At 54.6% G+C, this 22,818-nt stretch overlaps 1 protein-coding gene across 13 annotated transcripts in view; it reads right to left on the reverse strand.

Annotated features, from left to right (window-relative positions):
- The window catches only part of PPP6R2 (protein phosphatase 6 regulatory subunit 2), a 64,003-nt gene that overhangs the window by 12,127 nt on the left and 29,058 nt on the right, over positions 1 to 22,818 (reverse strand). For 9 of the 13 annotated variants that reach the window (XR_005652854.1, XR_005652855.1, XM_039863039.1 and 6 more), the window contains 8 exons: positions 16,732 to 16,974; positions 12,585 to 12,771; positions 6,003 to 6,140; positions 4,782 to 4,847; positions 3,460 to 3,572; positions 3,074 to 3,187; positions 1,782 to 1,908; positions 683 to 835 (listed from right to left, as the gene is read on the reverse strand). Coding sequence is in view for 11 of the 13 variants with exons in the window: in XM_039863039.1 (XP_039718973.1) it covers positions 683 to 835; positions 1,782 to 1,908; positions 3,074 to 3,187; positions 3,460 to 3,572; positions 4,782 to 4,847; positions 6,003 to 6,140; positions 12,585 to 12,771; positions 16,732 to 16,958 (1,125 nt within the window). In the remaining 2 variants the exon portion in view is untranslated. Of the gene's footprint in view, positions 1 to 682; positions 836 to 1,781; positions 1,909 to 3,073; positions 3,188 to 3,459; positions 3,573 to 4,781; positions 4,848 to 6,002; positions 6,141 to 12,584; positions 12,794 to 16,731; positions 16,975 to 19,103; positions 19,309 to 22,818 lie in introns of those variants that run through there. The other 4 variants (XM_039863038.1, XM_039863036.1, XM_039863037.1 and 1 more) reach the window with 4 other exon arrangements.

Here is a 22,818-nt window from a genome sequence, read left to right on the forward strand (position 1 = left end):
TGGCCTGATTCAGAGCTGGAATCTTACAGCACCAGCTGAGTCAACTAACTTCCAAGTGCTGGAAGTACTTCTGAGACAGTCAGCGCTCCAGGCCCAATTCCAAGGGTGGCTCCTTCCGGGACTGAGATTTAAATTTAAAGAGATTTCAGCTTCCTAGGAGTAGAGGCCCAAGGGCAAGGCCAAAGAGGAGCCTGGGGACCCCCGGGTCGTATGCCAAGGGCCGGGCCCTGCCGCCAGCACCCTCCCCCTGCAGTGGAGCCTGCTCAGACCCCGGCTCAGACCCCTGCTCAGACCCCTGCTCAGACCCTGGGCATCCCCCAGGCAGCCGGGAGGCACGGGCAGAGCAGGCACACCCCCGGTCTGACAGAAAGCTCGGGGGCGTCGCTGCGGACCACGGCTCCTGCTCCTTCTCCTTCGGGACGTTCACACAGAGCTGCAGAGGAAGTTCTCTGAGGCAGAGCGGCAGAAGGGCACGGCCACACACACACCCCCGCCCTCTGATGTTTCTCCGCGCAGTCCAGAGGCATGTCCTGCTGCCACCGCTGCCACCGCCGCTCAGCATGCGGTCAGGCCTCCTGGCGTCCCTGCAGACTGCACGGGCTCCAGCGCCAGCCTGCCCTGCTGCCCTGGCCAGTGCGCCCACCGCGGCAGACACACGGGGCTGGCAGTAGTGCCCACTCACCAGCAGCAGACCCATGGTGTTGAGCCGGCAGAGCTCCCGGTTGATGCTGGGCGTGTTCGTGTGTAGCAGCGCGGCCATGAGGCGGGCGCCGTGCAGGCGCGCGTTCCCCAGGGGCTCCTCCAGCACGCCGATGGTGGTCAGGATGGCGGTCTTCTGCAAGCACAGAGGCCCCGCCCGCTGCAGCCCTGCACCCAGCATGGCCGATGCACTGAGATCGGTGCCGATCGCTCTGGGGCCAGCCAGGGCTGCTGCTCCAGGCCACGGCCCCACCTGTGGGGGCTGGGGGGTGGGGGGCTTCCTCAAGGCATCCTGCCAGCAGTAGGAGGGGTCCTGAGGGTTCAGACTCCACTGCTGCCCACAGGGCCTCGCAGAGGAGTGAATAAGCGGTCTGCTGCCCCAAAAAGCCCTGGGCACACTCGCAGCCTGCCAGCCAAAGGGATGTGCAGCTCAGTGCAGGGGACGTGTAAGAAGGGGCCAGAGTGCTCCGGGGCCACCCCATGACACTCTTGGAAGAGACTGGTGACAGCCGGCCTCATCAGACTGCACGCAGGTATTTTCTGATCCTGCACATGCGGCATAGGTATAATACATCCACCTTTTCATTAACAGAATGTTCCAGAATCAAATACTTCAGTAGATCACAGTGGGTGCAAAGGGCAAGTACCAAGGCGGGGGACTGTGATGGGGGAGACCGTCCCGGGTGGCGGTGTGGGAGCAAGCCATCCTCCGCGTGACCCGTCCAGAGCTGTTGAGCTGAGCAGAGGGCCTCCTCTGGGATCACTGACCCTTGGCTGGGTGCTCGTGACTCAGAGACCAGGCCGACAATGAACTTGGGCTCTCAGATGACCCCCTATTTCAGAACGCAAGAGTCATGGGGGGTGGGGGGAATGCCACAAAATGTCCGACTCCCAGGCTCCACCTAAGAGGACAGACGGACATTCAGCAGGTGGGGGTCTGCAAACAGGCCTCTGGCGTCTGCCTGCTGGTCCTCATTCAGCGTCTGGCAATAGCAGCGTTTGCATCCACCCATCCCGAATAAAGCACCTCAGCCTGCAATGTCCCCAAAGGCACCCGCCCACAGCTGTGCAAGGTCCTCTACCTTTGGCGGGCTGAGCAGAAGCTGATGGAAGTCCTTCAGCCGCGGCTCAATGCCATGCAGGACGCTGCCGCTGACAGGACACAACCTCTCCAGTCCCTGAGAAAAGGAGTCCACCAAGCCCTCTGTCCTGTGGATGAGGAAAGCAGGTGGAGGCAGGGGACACACCCCAGTCCTCTGCGCACCTCACTCGCCCGCCCAGCATCCCTACTCATCATCTCAAGAGTGGTTTGGTGACTAGTACAAAGAGGAAGGAGTGAGGTGCCCAGGACCTTCAGAACACGTTCCCAGGCAAAAGCCCAGACTGCTACCCTCGGCCCCGCCCCCGACAGGTGGCTGGTGTCACGCGGCCTAGAACCACTCTGCTTCCCTCTCCCTGCTTTGCAAATGGTCACAGTTGTCCCCACTGCTCAGCTAAGACACAGGAGACGGCTGGCCCACAAGGTCCCTCTGGCTTTTGCACGGTAATTTCTCTGAGATCTTTAAACAATTTTTCTAGTTACGAAAGAAATATATGACCATTACAGGGAAAAGTTTAAGTCTAGGAAAGGATAAAAAGCAAGAAGAATCGCTGGCTCTTCTGTTCCCCTCGTTTCTATGCTGTTGCTTCACGTAGGAGGCTGAGCGGGGCGCTGAGGGGCGCTCTGCTCTCTGCGGAGAGGGCCCCAGCCCCTCGGGTTCACAGAGGTGAAGAAGTGCTCTGGTTGCTCAAATGCAGAGAGCAACGATGCCACCGGAATCCTATTCTTAGGGACTAAACTAACAAACAGTCCTGGGTACGGAGGGCGGTGGGGTGCGGGCCTGCCACTAATCTCACTGGAGATGAAGCCAACTTCTTGTTGTTTTCTCACGGGACTTTTTAAAATAGTTCAGGCCCTCGGTGCTGGGGGCTGCAATGCAGTTCCCTCCAGCTCAAGCACACGCGGAACCATCACCTGGGGCGTGGGAACATGTGAAGGAGCAGAGCAAACAGGCGTGCACACAAATACACACCGCTGCACCCCATGCCGCACACGCCCTGTCCCGGCTCGTGCAGACACCCCCCTCCCCCCAGACAGTCCTGAAGCACACCCGCCAGCCACAACTATTCTGCAGACATTCTACAAACTGCTAACAGCGAGCGCCTTTGGGCTGAGCTGGGATTATGACTGATGGCAAAGGTCAAAGGGGACTTGGCCGTGGCTATGACGCCTACCTTTCCAACCAGGAGAGTCTAGCCACATGACCCCTTGCACTGAAAATTAGTTGAAAACACAAACAACATGCCACATGTGGCTGTCACGAAAGGCACTCACCCAGCTCGGCGACCTTCCAACAAGGTAAGCAACACCTGGGTCCCACTGACGAGGCAGCTCTCGGTCTGGTCGCCGTCAAACATGTTCCTCAGCAGCTGCTCCACGCAATCCTGCCTGTCAGACATGCGCAGTCACTGCCAGGGGACAGCCGCACATGGCCAGCTGGCTCACCTCTCCTCCCTGGGGCCCAGAGACACCCGCCGCCGCTGGAAGCCCCCGAGGACCCCTCACCGTGAGAAACAGGGCGGTCAGGGTGAGCAGGGCCCCAGCCGCTCTGAGACCAGGTCTGAGGGGCAACAGTGTGCCAGGGCTCAGGACAGGCCCTGGGGACACCCCCGTGGCTCCACTGCACCCCCAAGCAGGCAGGCAGCACGGCCAGCACTCACGACTCCAGCGCAGTGACGAGGGGGTCGGGGTCCGGAGCCTCTGGCAGCTGGCCGCCCTGCTCCCTGCCCAGGCGGACGATGTCACACAGAGTCTGAGAAGCGTTGGACTGCCTCTAGAAAAACGGGGGTGCACAGCTCACCAGGGGCGTGCCAGCATGCCCTTCCATCAGCACGCACGTCTGCACTGCCGGCCCGCCCGCAGGAGCAGAGGGGCTCCGTGCACCGCTGCCTGCACGTGTGACCAAGCAGCAACTGACGCTTAAAATGTGTCCTGTGAGCACCTGAAAACGCAGGAGTCACTGCAGAGAAAACAAGGGCACGCTGGCCTCCAGTGCACACTGCCCACAGGGCCGCTCCGCAGGGCGGATGGCCGGTCAGGCATGGCCGGCTGCCGGCGGAGCCTCATGATGGGGACACTGGGCACATCTACTCCAGGGAAAGGGCTGGCGGCCACGCTGGCTCTGGACCCCACACCTGACTGTGGGCTGGGAAAGGCGCACCCACGGAGGGGTGCCGGGAGTTCTGTGCTCCCGTGGCTGCCAGGACAGAGGGCCAGTGGGGGCACCCTGGGTGTAGTCAGACCCCACGCAAGTTTGCACCACTGTTCCCAAGGCGTTCAGTTTTGTCAGGAGGAGAGAAAGGCCTATGAGGACAGGCCCTGAACTCTCAACGGTGGTGAGCACAGGGCAGGCGAGGGGCCGAGATGGGCAGCCCCACTACCACCCTACGTGCTGCCACAGTGCGGGGGGGTCCCTCCCAGAGCTCACAGCCTCCTAAATCCCGTGTCTTGTCCTCAAGCATGGGCTGCAGCAGAATACAGACACAGTGAGGACTGTCACTTCTAACACAGGTTTGTGGGCGTCTTACTCTAAGGCGGCGGGCAGCAGCCATGCTGAGAGCTGCCCTGCGGACAGGCCCCATGGCATGGAGCTGAGGGTGGCCTCGGCTAGCAGCCCTCAAGAAACAGTCCTGCTGAGGCACTGGCTGCCCGGGGAACACACCTTGAGACACCCTGAGGTGACCTGAGATGCCCTGGTCAGAGGACACGCCCAGCCGTGTCCAGACCCCTGACCCATAGAAACGAGATAAAAAATACTTGTGGTTATAAATAACTAATTTGGGATAATTTGTTACTCAGCTATAGATCACTAATGTGATTCTGTTCAAATTTTTATAATACATACGTATTATTTTTTAGTAAAAAAAAAAAAGTCTAGAAGTCAGCCCTTGATTAAAGGAAGAAAATGACACAATGGTGCTCGTCTGAGCGAGGGGTGGCCTGCCCCTCCGGCACGGGGGCGGGCTCTGCACGCCACACTCACGTCTTCGTCTTGGCTCGGATGGATCAGCTCCACGAGTCTCTGGATGACCTTCTCTTCATCAAGCCACTGAAAGGGAAACAGGGCTGTCGATGGCTCTGCTCACACCCGCTACGTGAAAGCAGCCCTCGGGAGCGGCCGGAATCTATGTGCCAGGTTCGGCAACACGTGTGTCCAAGACCAGAAAGAACAGGAAGTGGCCAAATTCTAGACTGACAAGTTTATAAAGGAGGGACTACTGCCCACGTGTCCTAATGGTGCCAACTCCTGATGGTACATGAGCTGTCGCAAGACAGGTCGGGCTGCAGCCCGGAGCCACCCGAGCCTCGCCGGTCTCTCCAGGTGGCCCCCAGCAGGACCCTTCTGCAGCCTCGCCTGGAGTGCCTGACGCTGTCAGGGTCTGAGGGCAGTAGGCCAGGCCAACTGGGGCTCGCCTGCCCTCCCGCACACGTCCTCATCCAGAAACAGGGTGGCCGCGCCCCGGGAGGCTCAGTGAGCCCAGCGCAGGCTGCCCACTGGCTGTGGTGGTTAGGTGTCAGTGAGGCTCGCCACAGCAAGACAAGAAATGAACTTACACCAAGCACAACTGTCACCTGATGCCAGGAGCCGGAAATGGGGCTATGAGGGCAATGGTGTACCTCATTTTGGACTGCATGGCCCACAAGACCCCAGACACCAGTGGATGGGCTTCCCGGGCTGCTCAGGGATGAGAGCCCTCCTGTCCCCTGGGAGCCCTCAGGGAGTTGTGAACATGTCGGGGCAGGCAGTGCACACGCTCCAGGACAAATAGCAGGCCACCTGCATCCTTGTAACTTCTTTGTGTGAAACTCTGCCAACTAGTGCTTCCCTCGCAGGAAGGGGCCTGGCCACAGAGCCAGCACATGACCGACTCCTGCTCTGAGGGTGGGGCGCTGGGGGAGGTGAGGATGCTCATTTCCGCTTCTTCAGCGTGTCGGGGGAGGGACTGCTCGCTCTTTGCTCTAGCTGGACAGAGGCAGGACAGTGGAACAGGCGCAGAGCGCAGCCTCAGCCTTGATTATGAGCCTTGACAAAACCTCAATGGCCCCAGCGAGGGAGAACTACGTGGGGCGGGGGGCTGGGAGCACTGGGCCTCCGTGCTCCGAGCTCCTCCACCCTGGCTGGCCCCCTGTGGCACACGCCACACGCCCCAAGTGTCTGCAAGACACACCATGCGGGAGGGAACGCGAGGGGAGAGCCACTCACATGCAGGACTTCCTGCCGGAGCCCCGCTGGCTCCACGCAGCTGACCAGGCGCAGAAGCAGGTCCATGAGCGCCGAGGTGCCGATGTGCCTGAGCACCAGGCTGACGAACTTGTCCTTCTTCTTCAGGAACACAATCACCTGAATCCAAACACCCCAGTGAGCAAGCAGGCAGACCCTGACAACCGGGAGATGCTTCCCCCGAGAACTCTCAAGAGAGGCTCAGTTCTGTATTGTACTGTGAAGAAATCATGGAAAGACCTTTAAAAAGTTGTATGAAAGGCCTCTGCAAGGACAGGCAGAGACTTGAACGCTGGGAAGTTCTACAAGGCAGTGGGGGAGGGAGGGACACGGGGACCTCAGGCTGATAGAGCTTTGCATGAAGTTGAGGCTTTATGCCAACGTGACATGAACATCCCATGTGAGACCACACAGGCTACACGCTGGCTCAGGTTTTCTCAACAGAAACGACCAGTGTAGACAGAGCTAAGCGAGGAGATGATGGTCAGTATCGACAGACCCAGGACCTAGGATGCCAACCCAGTGAGCACAGAGCACACAAGACGTCCAGCTGCTGACAGGTCCCTGCTACGCGGTGCCTCACAGTGACAAAGATGGACTGCAATGTGCTTGTAAAAAGAGTCCTTATCCTGTAGAGACATACCAAAATATCTGCATATGAAATGATATATCTGGGATTCGAGTCAAAACAATCTGGGATGGGGGTTGGAAATAAAGGACGTAGAACAGTAAGATTGCCACGAACAAATAATTTTTAAGCTGTGTGGCGGAAACATGGGGGCTCATAAACTACATTCTCTAATTTACAAATGTTTGAAATAACCTATAATGAGTTAAGAAAATGCCATAGGTCCCTTTGACGACAGTTCACCTCTCTATGGAGACTCAGGAGGGACACTCACTGTAGCTGTGACATTATCATTTATAAGTAATAAAACTGTCCCCTTCCCCGTTTCCTGCTCACAGATCCTAAAACCCTTGGAATTTCCTGAGTGTAGAGAGTGATACTGGTCTTTGTTATGTTAACGAGGTGGCCTTTGGACCCCACCTGAGGGTGGGGGGCTGGCTGCCAGCAGGAGCCAGCCATGTGGTTAGGGGACTGGGTCTTTCAGCCCCACCTGGATTTCCACAGAGAGGAGAGGGGTTTGAGGTGGACTCAGTCGCCAACGGCCAATGATTTAGCCATCCGTGACTACATCATGAAGCCTCCACAGAAACCCAAAAGGACATGCCAGCCCTTATTCAGGGAGCTTCCACGTCAACCGTGCGGGACCCCAAGCTCCATAAAGACAGCAGCTCCTGTGTCCGAGACCTCACGCTGTCTCATCAGCCACTGTTGCTGATCCGTACCCTCCGATACCCTTGGTGATAAGCAGGTGATTTGTGAATTAATGGGTTTTCCTGAGTTCTGTAAGAGGTTCCCCCGGGAGGGGTCGGGGGACCTCTGATTGGTAACCAGTTCATCAGAAGCGCAGGTGAAAACCTGGGCTTGCAGGTCTGGGCCCTTCACCTGGGGACCCCGAGTGCATCCCCAGTACACCGTGGGAACTGGGCTGGATTCTCAGACACAGCAGGTGTCCGAGAACTGTCCGCTGGTGCGGGGAAGCCCCCACACACATGTTGGAACTGGGTCCCCTTTAGTACCCCTCACAGCCAGAAAACTGCTGCAGTGCCACCACGGACACCGCGTGTGCTGGGAAGACCACGGCAGCTCTACGGGAAGGGAGCGCGTGAGATCTACTTCTAAGTGAAAAAAGCCATCTGCAACATTCAGAGTATGTTACAATAAACAGAGGTACAGGTGACCCCTGAACAACACAAGCTGAACTGCCTGGGTCCACTAATATGCGAATATTTTTCAATAAATACACTGGAGATATTTTTGGAGATTTATGACAATTAAAAAAAACCTCAGATGAACCTTGTAGCCTAGAAATACTGAAACAAGTTAGACTAAGTTAGGTACGTCGTGAAGACGCAAAATATATGTAGACACTAGACTATTTTATCACTTAGTACCGTACAATATACACAACTCTATTACGAAAAGTTAAAATTTATCAAACCTTACGCAAACGGACAACACGCGGAGCCCTGTGCAGTGGAGACGTAAACAAATGCAGATGCTGCGTTAAGCTGCCACGCGCAGCGTGAGCGGTGCTGCGAGCCATGGGGGCGATCGACTGCAGCTCGCACTGCAGTGCACACGGCACCACTGTCGTCATTTGGTGGCCACCTCCTGATGCTGCTGCCGTGAGCTCACGGCGCTCGAGGGTCCGCTCACAATGCCGAGTGACGCCAACCACCTGCAGCGGCAGCTCGTGCCGCCAGTGCGCGTGCACGGCAGTGAGGTCACCTCTCCCAGTTCTCATGCAGCTTTCGTCGTGTTTACTGCAACACTGTCAACACTGAGTAACGCAGGGGACCCACACAAAGTGTCCCCAGTGATGCTACACGTGCTCCCAAGAAGCAGGGAAAAGTCATGGCACCAGAAGACGACGCTGAACTGCCCGGCGTGGACTGTGGACCGTGGACCGAGGACTGCGGCGGCGACTGTCCGTTTTGAGATAACGAGTCTGGTGCAAGGACCACCGAGAGGGGAGGAGGTTGGCGCCGCCGTGGCTACGGCTGCGCACTTTCTGTAAACACTTTTATCTCGGATTGAAAACGCAGCTTTCATGTGGGTGCAGGACTGCTAAAAGGCAGGCACACCCACAGACTAACAGGATTTCAGAAAAAGCAAAGTCATCACATGACGAAGGCGAGAGATCTAAAGCTGGAGAATTTAATGGCAGCAAAGGATGGTTTGATAATTTTAGAAAGAGATTTGGCTTAAAAAATGTCAGGATAACAGGAGAAGCAGCTTCTGCTGACCAAGAGGCAGCAGACGAGTTCCCAGACACCATTAAGAAAATTATTGAGAAAGATTATCTGCCTGAACAGGTTTTAAATGCAAATGGAAGTGTCCTATTCTGTAAAAATAAGCCACCAAGGACATTTATTAGCACGAGAAATGAGCACCAGGATTTGAAGAGGAAGAGATGGGTCAAGTGCTGTTTTGTGCAAATGCAGGTGGGTTTAGAGCAGGCCCGCCCTTACCTGCAGCGTGGCGCGCCCCCTAGCCCTGACTGGTCGTACAGCAAGGAGGCCTGGACGAGACCCCTTTTTTCTGGACTGGTTCCATCAGATGTTTTGTCCCTGAAATCTGGAAGTACCTGGTCAGGAAGGGACTGCCTCTTAAACTCCTTTTGATGTTGGACGACACCCCTGGCCACCCCGCGTGTCCTTGCCGCTAAACACTTCCCTGATTTGGCCTTTAGATAAGGGGGTCATAAAGACCTTTAAAGCTCATCACACAGGGTCTCTATGAAAAGACTGTCACCGCCATGGAAGAAAAGCTGACGGGGAACATCACAGAAGTCTGGAAGGGTTACGCCACGAGAGATGTGTCGTTGTTATAGGAAGAGCCATGAGAGCTACCACACCTGAAACAGGGAATTCCTGCTGGAGAAAACTGTCCAGACGCTGTGCATGACCTCACAGGGTTCAGGACAGAGCCGATCAAGGAAATCACGGAACAGATGGATGTGGCAAAAGAGGCAGGGGTGGAGGGTCTCAAGATACGGAGAAATTCAGGAGCTAATGACAGCACACCAGAGGAAGTAACAGAGAACAGCTTGATGGAGGCGAGTGCTCCCGAGCCAGCACCAGGCGACGAGGAAGATGCGCAGGGAGCAGTGCCAGACAGCAGACGGACACGGGCCGCCGGGCGGAGGGGTCGGCTGCTCCTGACGCTTTTCCAAGGCTGTCTGAGACGTGGGCACTGGAACCACAGCACGCGGCGGGAGGAGGAGTGGAACCGTACAGAAACATTTTGAGAGAAATGAAGAAGCAAAATGTAGCTCCACAGAGTGATGCCAAGTGCGCCTCCTCTCCCGTCTCTGCCCGGGTCCTGACAACGGGACCGCCCTCCATTCCCCTCTCTCTGCCTGCTCCTCGGCACGAGGCCGCCGCCGCCACTGACCTTCATGATAACCCACGTCTGCTCAGGGGACAGTAAGTTCTCACGACGCATGGCTCATGAGCTCATGGGGTGTGTGCCTGAGTGTCCCATGCGGAACCCAGGTAAGCGAGACCAGAGCTGTGTGGCACAGCCCAGGTGTCCACCGGGAAGTATCGTGCATGGCATCACCCACGACGCTGGCATGGGAGTGGACAGCCGGTTCTTACGTGGGCACGAGGTGAGTGATATTTAATATAAAACTAATAGCCTGTGAGCTTTCCCAGTTTTATAACTTTGCCTTCAAATAATGACATTGCCATTCGGTATGCCTCTTTCATAATTAAAGAATCTGTGTACCAGCCTAGCATCACAGGTAAGTGGTTTTTTAAAAAACTCTAACCATGTTGCCAATACTGTATTATGAGTATGACTAACATGTACGCCATGTAAATGTTACGATTCATTCACCAGTGTACAGGCGAGGCTACCGTGAAGCAGCCTCGTCGAATACACTAGGCTGCCATAAAGCAATCCCATTGCTGCTTCTTCATCGATGTGAGTCGTTATATCTGTCAATAAATAGGACTTTTTCACATTATCTTTTCATTTTCAATGCCTACTGTTAGTAACACGTGTAACATCTATCATGTCCTGCATCACGTGAGACAGTGCCGATGCAGGCGCTCAGACAGATGACTCGTCTGGTAGACAAAGTAAACTCACAGTATCGATAAACACATGCAGTACCGCAGATGTATTTTCTCTTCCTCGTGATTGTCTTAATGTTTTCTTTTTTCTAGCTCGCTTTATTGTAACAATATAGTATATAATACACATAACATATAAAACGTGTGCTAACTGACTGTGTTATCTGTAAGGACTCCAGTCAATAGTAAGATATAAATAGTTAAGTTTTGTGGAATCAAAAGTTATACGCGAATTTCTGACTGCACAGGGTCGGCGCCCCCTTGTCCTCCATGCTGTTCAAGGGTCACCTGTGTATACCAGTATGGCGGCTACAGGAAAAAACTTCAGAGGAACACACATAAATGATCAACAGTAGTTACTTCTAGAGTATTATAGGAAACTTTCCTGCATTTCCGCCTTGTTGAAATTTCGTATAAATGCGTTACGTTTGCCAGTAGGGGAAATACTTTTTAAGAGTATAGTTCATATTATTTTGATGCACTGGGCAAGGAAAAAAGACGGAAGTACTTCGTGAAGCGGAAAAACTCAGACACAATCTGAAAGTGGCAGAGGAGCGTGGGCAGGCCACGGGGACTCGTGGGCACACGCGTCCACTCACTGGGCTGGAAGGCCAGGCACGAGAGGTCCTTGTAACTTCTACCACTCCCTGTGCTGGGGTGATGGGCGCCCCCCGCCAGCACCGCCACCCCACACCACTGTCACCACCAGGACTCCGACCCCTACTACTGTCCCAGGAGCGCCCAGCGCCCCCGCCACTGCTGCTGCTACTCGTTCGTACTCTCCCTGCCTCAAAAAAATACGTGAGGCGAGACAGTCCTCTCAGGTCCCCTGCAAACCTAGGATTTATGGTCCGATGAAAGACGGAGTTCCACTGAGCATTCACGGCACGCCCACAACTCCGCCACGCGGACAGCGACCTGCCCGGGGACGGCGCCCTCTCAGAGCTCCAGAGACACACAAGGTACCGGTTTGTTCCCCAACTAGATGTTTGACATTAAACAACTACTGTTCACATTTTGGGGTGTGATAACATAATCTGCTCAGCAAAGTCTTGTCTCCTAGTCTACAGTTTCATTTAAAAGGGAAAAAAAAAGACTTTATTTTAGAGATACATAGTGAAATACTTGTGGAAGGAATGACATGATATCTGGGATCTGTTTAGAAATAACCCACCAGGGATGCTGGGCAGGAGTCAAAGGTGAAAGGAGTGGCCGGAGTGACCGCTGACGCAGGCGCCAGGCACAGGGCATCATTACAGCTCCCTACTTGGTGTGTCCACACAGCAGACGGTGCTGACGCACACGTCAGGTGAGTGGGATGTGAGGGAGAGACAAGCACAGACCCCAGGCAGACCGTGCTCCAGGGGGAAGAAACACAGCACCTTTACAGAAGCCTGTGACTACTAGACGTCTTCTCTTATTTGTTTGGAAACGAAAAGTGCCCTATGCACGTGGACGTCCGCCACCTACACAGATGGAGCAACAGGCCTCGGAAAGTGGACATCCTACAATCCTGCCGTGACTGAAGCGCGTCCCTGGACCTCAAGCCTGCGACTGGTCAGTGGCGAGACGAGCAGGCCCAGTTTGGGGTCCCACGCAGTTCTCAGGGACAGCGGAGTGCTGCTTATTCCAGAGCCCTCCAGCAAAAATGTCTCTTGGAAAGCCACTTTTTAAATCAAATTCCAATTTGCAGACAGGCAGCCCACACTGGTCTATGCGAGTCCCACGGAACAGTCAGGAAAACTGTTCCCCCACAGCCAGATGACAGGGGTTTCCCAGTGATGGCGGACAACAAGATGTGTCCGCATCAGCCATGCCAGCCACCCCAAACCATGTGGGCGTGGCAGATTTTACCTGTTCGGTCTTTCTTGCAATGAGATTGCCAATGGTCTTGCTGAAAAAACTGGCGAGCAGAGGATTGAGAGGCGGCTCATGGTCCAAGAAGTCGTAGAGAAGGTTCAGCAGCGTCTCGTCCCCTCCCAGTCTGTCGTTGATCTGCGGCACGTCACAAGTCAGCAGCTCGCAGGCCGTGTTCGGGTATCTAAAAGAGCACAAGCAAGCAACTGGAGGTGAAATTAGACTTCTCTAGCTCGCAGGCAGCTGCCTAGACCACCTGCCCTGAGGAGGCAGAGCCGCAGCGAGAACGGACACCGCTAGGCCTCGGAGCAGAAGAGCACGACTGTGACCGACCGGCGCTGCTGGACTCCCAGACGCTCAGGGTATCCACCTGCCTCGTCCGGCCCCTCACACCCGCACTCTCTCTGGCCTCCAGGCTCTGTCCTTGTCCACACCTGCCAAGTCTCTCATTTCTTGTGACCAGCACAGTTACTGAAGCCAAGTTCTCCAGCATGTCTGTCCTGTCCTGTCCATGCCCTTCCTGTCCCTACATATCGACAAGCATAGATCCAGCTTGTCCCTAGACTGAAAAAACGCTAAGTCAGCAGCTTACAATGCAACACCAGGCCTGAGGTGCTACGCAGGCAAACCTTTACCAGGGAATACCGGTATATGTAAATGACGCACTATCCATTTGATAAAAACGCCCAGAAACACACTAAGCCTCATCATTATGCGTAATCCCACGTCAGCAGGGCTCCCTGCCTTCCCATCTGACAGATGCAGCTCACGGCCGCACCCAGGGACAGGAACGCCTACCCAGCAACCGCCATATCCAGGACAGAGCCCGCGACCGCAGTGCCTGTAACTGCCCAGTGGCCTATCTGGCTAAGTTTCTGGGAAAGCAGGTGAGGGTGCCGGGCCCAGAGGAGGCAGGAACCTGGTGGGGAGCACGCTGTGGGGCTGCCCGGAGCACACCTGGCACTCCACAGGGCAAGCTGTGCAGCCTCGGGCCCAGGACCGCACCTCTCTTGTGTCGGGGCTCCCTCATCTGAACAAGGAGGCGCCCACAAGTCAGTGTAAAGCAAAGCGGCGCCCGGCACGCAGGAAGCCTTGGGACCCTCTTGCTCCTGGAGTACCAAAAAAAACCCAGGTGGCACTGGATCGGCGCGGAGAAGAGGGTGCCTTTGAGCTCAGAGAACAGGGCGGGGGAGTGACATCCCTTCACTGGGAGAGTCCAGAACAGCAGGGTTAGAAAAGGACCTCATGCCCCCATGGAAGAAAGAAAACAGGTGACACCCAGAGGCTTGTTGTATCAGACCAATGAACAGCAAGGCGGGGACTCGAAGACGACGTGAGAATTCTAATTCCTGTCCAGAGCCCCAGTGCAGAGGGAGCGGGGCCAGCACACCAGGAAGAAGGGCCGCTGTCACACAGGCCTGACTCTGCCCGCCCCCCTCGCTCCTGCTCAGGAAGCTGCCAGGGAGCAGACCCCCATGGGAAGGAGGCCGAGGAGGACCAGGTCCCAGCACATGGGAGTGGGTGCCGTGTGACCAGAGCGAGGACGGAGGCTCTGGGTCGTACTGCAGAGACCCCCGCCCCCTCCTGCCGCCTCTCTGGGCGACGAGACCCGGCACCCTCCTTTCCGCTCTTCCCTGTGCCTGCACAGCAAGGTTTGCGGGGGCTGGCGGGGGCTGTGCGGCCTGCTCATTGGGTGAGCAGTTCTGACGCCGAGACTTGGGGTGACAACGCCCGCCCACAGTAGCTCACGCGTAACGACTGGTGTCTTGGTGTATGTCTGTGGACTCTTCGGTCGGGTTTCTCACGAAGTCTAAAACTCAGCAGGCAAACCCAACAGGACCCTCAAGGAAGAGGCCAAGGCGTCTGCATGCTTGGGCGGCCCAGGGGCCCCTGGGTAGGATCAGGGCTGCTACCAGACCTCAACGCCTCCATGGGCAGCTCCCCTTGACTGGGCCTGGCTCGGGCACACTCCCCTGCAGTCGTGGGGCTGAAGTGATTCTAGGGGTCCTGCCCCAACAGGTCGACACAGGAGGTGCTGCCACCCCATCAGCCCGGCCAAGGTCAGCAGTCACTGAGCTTTGAGAAGCCCAGACACTAGTCCCCGTAAACCAGGTGGACTGGGACGTAGCCACACCCGCACTCCCACAGAACTCAGCAGCCACAATAGGGATATCCTGGCCACAAAGCCCGAAACACCTAGATCTGACTGTCACAACTCACGACTCCTGGTCCACTACCCACTGGTACCCTCCCCACATTTGAGAAGTCACCGTGACCCCATTCCTTCCTGGATCTACTACCTCATCTACCCGCCCACTGAGTCCTTTTCTCAAAAAGGAACTTTTTATTTAATTTTAATTAAAATCAAATTAATTAAGATGCTGATTCATTGGTTGTTCAATAAGTGATAGGCACATGCGTTTTACAGATGGGACGGCAGGGCGGGGCTCACGGGGAGAGCAGCCTCCCGTGTCCCCCTCGGGCTCCGCGGAGACCGTCACGGTCTCAGCAGTGCTCTCTACTACACGCCCTCCACGTGTGTGAACGAACCCACGCACTTCCTCCTCATTGACCGACTTCGGACACCGCAGTTGACTGTCGACTCACCGCGACGGACGAGCTCACATTGGTGAGCTCGCAGCGCCCCGCCGCCCCGCCCAGCAGCGGCGCCCACTCTTCCGACCCACGCCCAGGTCTGCCTGCCCATGGACGCGCCAACTGCTCACCCCGCTCCTGCCCTACGCTCAAGTCCCCCCGTGAGCGGTGCTGCCACAAGCTGCTCGCCTCGCTCTGTGCCGGTCGCCACTAACTTCTCCCAAGCCCTCCAAAGCAAGCTCTCCCGGCTCACTGTCGCCGCTCTGGGGTCCCTCGGCCCCACCCCAGCTCTCCTCCCGTCACCTCTGTCACCAATGCCCTCTAGACAGAGACCGTAGAAGCTGTCACCAAACAGGACACATGTGAAAGTGAGAAGTAAAAGGGGTGGGGGCTGTGAATGGGATGCTGAGGCCACGGGCACTGACCGGCACGTCCCAAGCACGACGGCCTCTATCTGAGCCTCCGCAGACAGTCGCCGCGGCCTGAAGGCCCTGCCCCTCTCCAGGGCCCACCCGCAGCACGGGCACGACCCCCGCACCAGAGGCCCTGCGGACCACCCACACGAGGTGTGGCGTCTCCCTGCCACAGGCCCTTCCTGCTGCTCTGCCTGCTCTGCTCCCCTCCTAAGACAAAGGGCAGCAGACCCGCGGATGGCCAGAAAGCCTAGACCCCACATGGCCCGGGCCGCAAACACACGCTCTGCCCTGTCATCTCAAACAGGTAAGTGTGCTTGTGCTCCAACAAGACTACTCGTGAACAACGAAACGTGAATCTGCTGTCATGTCCACGTGTGACGAGATGTTATTCTTTTGACTTTAATCAACTATTTAGAAACATAGACCCATTCTGAGCTTGCAGGTCCCACAGAAATGGGGTTCGGCCTGGGGCCGCGGTCTGCTGACCGTGTTCTAAGACATGAACGCCACGCACTGGCTCCCCACGGGAACCGCAAGCACTGAGTGCGGCCTGGCTGTGCTCACGAGCCTGCTCAGGCCCCAGAGGGCACCCTAAGAGCTGGAGGCTGGGTCCACTCTGTCCTTCCTGTCACCCAAGGTCCCCGCTTCTTCACACTCCTCGGCTACCCCAAGCCCGTTCCCTCTGTCATCTCCTAACGTCATGGCCAGCTGCTGAGTGGAACGTTTTAGGAACAACTTTGAGAATGGTCGCTACTGAAACGACATATTTCTACGGAGCCCTAGACCCTGGGGAGGAAGCACTTCCCACACCTCCTAACTGGCCACCCTGTCAGGCTGCGCCCCGCCTGCAGCTCAGTCGTGCAGTCCGCCTTCACCTCAGACACGTTTTCACTCAAAAGACTCCCACACGGTGTCACTTACTAGCATTCAGAACGAAAAATCACACAGGAGAGATTCCGAAGTCTTACACGTCACAAATGCAACCCTGAAGAGCGGCTCCTAACTCAGGAGGAGAATGCGTGAGGCCGACTTCTCCATCAGAAAGCCCTAGCTCCGGCCATTCGCAAACACTGCCCGCTGCCTCCCTGCGGCACTGCCCAGCGCCGGGCCCCGGCCAGGGCCTCAGTACATACTTGAAGCGGACCTTCTCTTCCATGTCCAAGGGCGGGTCCTGGGTGATGAGGCTCACCAGCTCCTCCATACACTGCTGCCTGCACAGGAAGTCCAGCAGCTTCCGGTTCTGAGCCTTGCACTCCTGCAAGGTGTCATCTTCGTCCATTAACTCACGCAGCGTCACGTCCTCCTTATCCAGCAGCTTGTCGACATGGGACGTGGTATTCAAGTCAAACTTCCAGAACATGGTGATGGCCACAGAGCTGCGAGAAAGAGGAGAGGGTCACATCTCCTCACCTGTGCCAATCTGCCCTCAGCAACTCTGCACTAAAGTCCAAGATGTGCGTCCCCAACATGGGCCCGGACTGCAGAGGACGCTCTGACCAGATGGCTGAGGGTCAGGCCCCCCAGTCGACAGGTCGGCCCACTCCGTCACAGCTCAGGACCACCGGCTTTTCTGGGCTCCAGCTGACCGCCTCCCTGACTCCTTCACCCACCCTACACTCCATCTGCCCCAGTGCCCACTGGCTCCTTGGCCCCCTGGGAGATATGTGTCCCATGTGTCAGACCAGGGTGCCCCTCTACCTCAAGAAAGTTAAAGACTCACAAGCCCCTTCCCCAGGGCCTGTTCCCTCTCCCCAGTGAACACTGGGCACCTGTCCCCAAATGTCTCTGCATCACAAGTACTTTTAGCTTTCTATACATAATGCTTTCACATGTTAGAATGCCTTTCTAGATGGAGAGCCACTGTCCCTTCCGGGGCCAGTCACCCCTTAGGACAGCTAAGGGCCCGTGCCTGCCTGCACCCCCGTAGCACAACTCCTCCTCTGTGGGCTCACAACACCACAGGAGGCGACATGCCAGCTTTCTCCATCCCAGGGCTGGGCAACTAGGGACCACCCCTGCAGCTCAGAGCCACGCTGCTGTTCAAACTAGCCAGCTCACGCTGTTCACCTGCCCTCCTTTCCCATGGAAGCCCCAATGGAGGCTGTGGCGCCTAAGCACGCCGACTCCTGGCTTCTGCCTCCCGGCACCCCTGCGGCTTCCCCACCCGGCCCTGCACGAGGACTGTCCTCCTGCCTCCAGGACCCATGAGTGTAACATCTTTTCTTGAGCCTCTCCTGTGTCTTCTCTTGGGGCTGCATCTCACTGACCATCTCATAAAAGAACATAAAACATCTCACAGACTCAAAGACGACTTGTTCTGCTTGACCCTCTGCCCCTCCGCCACCCCCGCCTGCCCAGCATCTGCTCTCACGGTGCCTGTCTTGCAGAATAACTCAGGGTTATCCTTGAAGCCACCTCCTCCTTGCCGTCTGCCACTGGACACCAGGTCTTGCCACAACTGAGAAACTGTTACCGACCAGACCCCTCTGCGTCCCACAGCACTCCAGCCTCTCACTGGCTGCTGCCTGGACTACACCAGGCCTATCCCACTCCTGTGGGCCCCAGCTGGTTTGCAACAGTTTTCACTGTTTGACACAAAATGAAAAACTGAAAGCCTGGCTCTTTAACAAAGTAAACCTGTATTTTGAGATTATAAATCTTTTCAACGTTACAAGAATCATTATTTGCAGAACTGTGGTCACAGCAGAGGGGATTCACCTTATCTGTACTTTACTTACATGGGTAAAGACTGCCTCACACGACATAAACCCCAGACTGCCTGCACGTGATGCCCCAGGAGCCCCTGACACGGGCTCCCTGGCTGTCCAGCTGCCCCTCTTCGCCTCCGGCTTTTGCTGCAGACTCACTTTTCCGAAGCACAGATATCTGCGCATTTCTCTCATCTCACTCCAAGACCTCCGGTGGCCCCAGGCACCTGCCGCTCTCCAGGCTGCTCCTACGGCGTGCCTCCAGGTCCCCCAGGTACTTCCCACTGCCTGCCTGAGCCCACCCCCACCACAGGACACCGTGTCTTTCCCCCAACACTGTCCCACCTTCATCCTCCACACGTTCTTGTGTTCACAGTCCTTCGTCGGATAAAGTCCCACCCAGCCCGCCAGACTGAGCTGGCAGCACCCACATGCGCTTCCTGGTCTGCAGAGGGGAACCAGAGGGAGACCCCACCTTGCCAAGGCTTTTTTCCAAACAAGAACTTGCGAGACAGGACAGCTAGAGGTGGCTTCTGTATGTTCTACTTCCAGCCACAGAATGGGTGAGTAACTGGGTAGACCACAAAATCCCGTCCAACATATGGGACAAGTTTTTCTAGCAGGATTCAAAAGAAGGACTGCATTAAATGCAAATTGATTAATAATTTCAATTAAACACAACAATGTGCAAAAACCTTTAGCAATAAAAAGTCTGTTATTCACCTGCAAGCAAAGTAATAATAATTTCAACTAAAGACAGAAATGGTCAGACTGGATTTTAGGAAGCAAGAACTAACTATATGCTGAGTTCAAAGCCTTAAATAGAGACCCAGGTTACAGGAATGGAGAAGGACCCTCCACGCATACGCGAACCAGAAGTCCACGGTCCCACTGCGGTGCCCGGCTGCTTGGGCGTCAGGGTGATGCCCTCTTCACGAACCCTCTTGGGAGAGACCCGCTTCCTCCACTTCCGAGTTTACTCAGGGTTGGTCTTACTTATCCCTAAAATGTGACAGAATTCACCAGGGTGTAATTATGGTGTTCCAAATTATGAATCTCATTTCTTTAATAAGTATTTTCTACTTGCTTCCATTCTGGTCATCTGCGCTGCTATAGGAATCTGACCACGTTGTCCAGACTGAGTGAAGTACCGGCATGCAGCTGTTCAGGATACTACCTCGCAACCCCTTCCACGTCAAGCAGAGTCTGTGGCGTCACCTCTCATTCCACATAGTAGTATCACCTGTCCTTCTGCCTTGTTTTCTTCATCAGTGCGACTAAAGGTTTATTAATTTTATTGGTCTTTTAAAGAAACAGCTTTCAGTTTAATTTTTTTCTCTATGATTTGTCCGTTTTCCGTTTCGCCGAGTCCCTCTTTTGTCTTTGTGATCCTCCCCCACTGCACACCCTGGGTTAATCTGTACTTTTTCTAGCTTCCTAAGAGTTAAGCTCAGATCACTGATTTTCAGACCTTTCCCCTTTTCTACAATAAGCATGTAAAGCTACAAATTTCCTTTAAGCATTGCTTTAGCTGTATCCCACAGACTCTGATAGTTCTAATTTCCCTTGTGGTTTTTTTCTTTGACGTATAGGTTATTTAGAAGTATAATGCTTAAATTTCTAATTATTTTGGGACTGTCTAAATATCTCTGTTAATGATATGTAATTTTTGTTTTGCTCAGAGAGCAGGCTCATGGGATTTCACTTTTATTGGTATTTGTTTTATGGCCTAGCACAGGAGTCAATAAACTTTTTCTGTAAAGAGCTGAACAGTAATTATGTTTGTGACGTAGGCCACGCGAGGTCTCTGTTGCATGTTCCTTTTCTTCTTCTTCCTAACGACCCTTTAGAAACATAAAAATCATTCTGGCTGCGGGCCGGGCGGGGGCCATGGGCTGCGATGCAGACAGGACCATGGCCATGACCAGAGCTGCTGCCCAACATGAACTCGCTGGAGCAGGGAGACCTCAAGGCTTTCAAGAGGACACTTACAACCTGCCACTCGACGCTGGAGAATGCTGCTTATAGCGGTGACTGAACAGTTACGGGGGCCTGGAACTGGTTAATAAAACCTGAGACACAAAAGGCGCCCTCCCTCACAGCGCTGCGGAACTGCCTGCTGCCCCCCGGCAGCTTATCCCTGACAGGCCTGCTCTCCACCAGAACACACGGGAGCGGCTCCACCACCCATCACAGCTGCTCCATGTCGAACTGCACCGGCAGAGTACGCATCTTCCGACAGGACAGGACAACTAGTTGGAAACCTAGACTGTCATGTTCAGTGACAGTCTGCACTCAGCGTTACGGGACCGAAAACAGCCTCTTTCAAATAAGTGGTACAGCAGAAAGCCACACAGGGCCCCTTTTATAGCTGGAAGGTGACGGCGCCGCATGGCTGACGAGAAGTGTGCAGCATTCACCCGGAATCGTGAGGGCGACGGCGCACGTCGTCGGCGCTTTGGCACCTTTGGTCATCTGTGTTTCGGTGTTCGTGTCACTTCAGTACTTCGGATCCTGCAAACATTTTTGCAGATGAAGTGAGTCTATTACTGAGTTAAACTGAGAAACAGAACCTCGTCCAGTTTTTATAATGTATTTTTGCAAACTACTATAAATAGCAAATCAGTGCCAGTGTTAAAGAGGAAGCGTCCTGTGGACGGAGATCTCCTGCTCCAGTGCGTCAGGAAGCTCCGCTCGTCACCCCCACAGCTCCAGAACCGGCCGCCGTGCGTGGCTGTGCCTTTCGCTCTCACGCTCCTCACTTAATCACAATGCGGGAGAAACGTCAGACTGAGCTTGGACTAAGGGAAATTCATCTTCGTCGTGATGTAAGAAATGACAGATGTTTTGAGAAACAATTTTTGTTAAACAAGACAGTGAGCTTCAGCCACTATTGTGGTGATGTTTTCCTGTTCATTGTTTTCATTTCGTGCTAAATCTACTTTATATTTTTAAAAATAATTTTAAGAACACTGCAATGGCTTCTACATATACCAGATTAGTTGTAAAGTGGGTACTGTCTGGGAATGTGATAGTCATTGCTTTAGAAAACTGGACTTTCTTTCTGCTGTGGCAGACATGCTGGCACACTAGTACTGCACGGGTGTGACAGACCAGCCACTCCATCACCAGAACTCGGAAGCAGTGCCACACACTAGTCTGCAATTCTCACTTTGTAGAGAGTGTTACATTATTGACATGCTGTGTATGCACATTAGTCACATGTCACATGTACTATAATAACCGTTAAAATTAAATGGCTAAGATTATTGTAAATATTATTACAAACTGGAAGTGACTTTTACCTGTTTATTAGAAGATTCTCAAAAGGTTTAAATTATTCCATGAACAATCTTTAAATTTCATTTAACATAAAGCTGAAAATTCAATAACAGGACAAAAACTTTTTAACAAAGCTGCCATTTAACTTAAATGTCTTCATCTTGGCTTTCATGTGTATAAAATTTTATTCTTTGAACTGCAGCAATAAAACCCTCTGCTTTAAAAAATGAAAAAAAAAAGACATAAAAACCATTTTTAGTCTGCAAGCTGTACAAAACAAAGCAGTGGGCTAGATTTCCCCACAGACTGCAGTTTGCTCACCAATGGCCTTGCCTATGACATGCTCTATCTTGGTGAATGTGGCATGTGTGCTGGAAAACAGGTTTTACTCTGCTGCTGTCTGGTGGGTCAGTAAAGTTGGTTGACAGTGACAACGATAACCGACAAAATCAACTGACAACTGATTTTGTGTCTACCTGTTACATCAATTACGACATAGGAGTGTTGCAATCTTAAACTACAACTGTGAATTTATGTGTCCTTTTGATTTTGTAAGGTTTTTTCCATGTATTTTGAATTTCCTATGTGGACACATTGAGAATTTGTCTTCTTGAACTACCTCTGATCATTTTGAAATGTCCCTCATTATCTGTGGCAAGACAGGCACGCCGTGCTGCATCTCTCTCAGCAACACTGCGTATTTTACAGATTGACAGTCAGTGGCGACCCCGTGTCCAGCACGTCCAGCGGCACCGTTTCTCCCACAGCCTGAGCTGACTCTGACTCCGTGCCACACTTCGGTGACTCACGACATTTCACACCTTTTCATTATTACACTCACTATGGTGACCTGTGATCAGCGACCGCCGATGTTACCTCTATACCTGCTTTAGGGCAGCGGTCCCCAACCTCTGTGGCCTAGGGACCGGGGCTCCTGTGAGAATCTGGTGCCTGGGGACCTGCGGTGGAGCTGAGCGGTGATGCCGGCATTGGGGAGCTTCGCTCATTCGCCCGCCGCTCGCCTCCTGCTGTGCAGCCCGGTTCCCAACAGGCCACGGATTGGTACCGGTCCGCGGCCTGGAGGTCGGGGACCCCGGCACTAGGGCACCGCAAACGGCACCCACAGGAGATGGCGAACTTAACCAATAAACGCGGGGCGTGTCCTGGCGGCTCCGCCGACCAGCCATCCCGCTCTGTCCGCCTCTCCTCGGGCCTCCCTGTTCCCCGAGA

This window comes from Pteropus medius, unplaced genomic scaffold (assembly GCF_902729225.1).
Source record: "Pteropus medius unplaced genomic scaffold, Ma_sr-lr_union100, whole genome shotgun sequence".
Lineage (NCBI taxonomy): Eukaryota > Metazoa > Chordata > Mammalia > Chiroptera > Pteropodidae > Pteropus > Pteropus medius.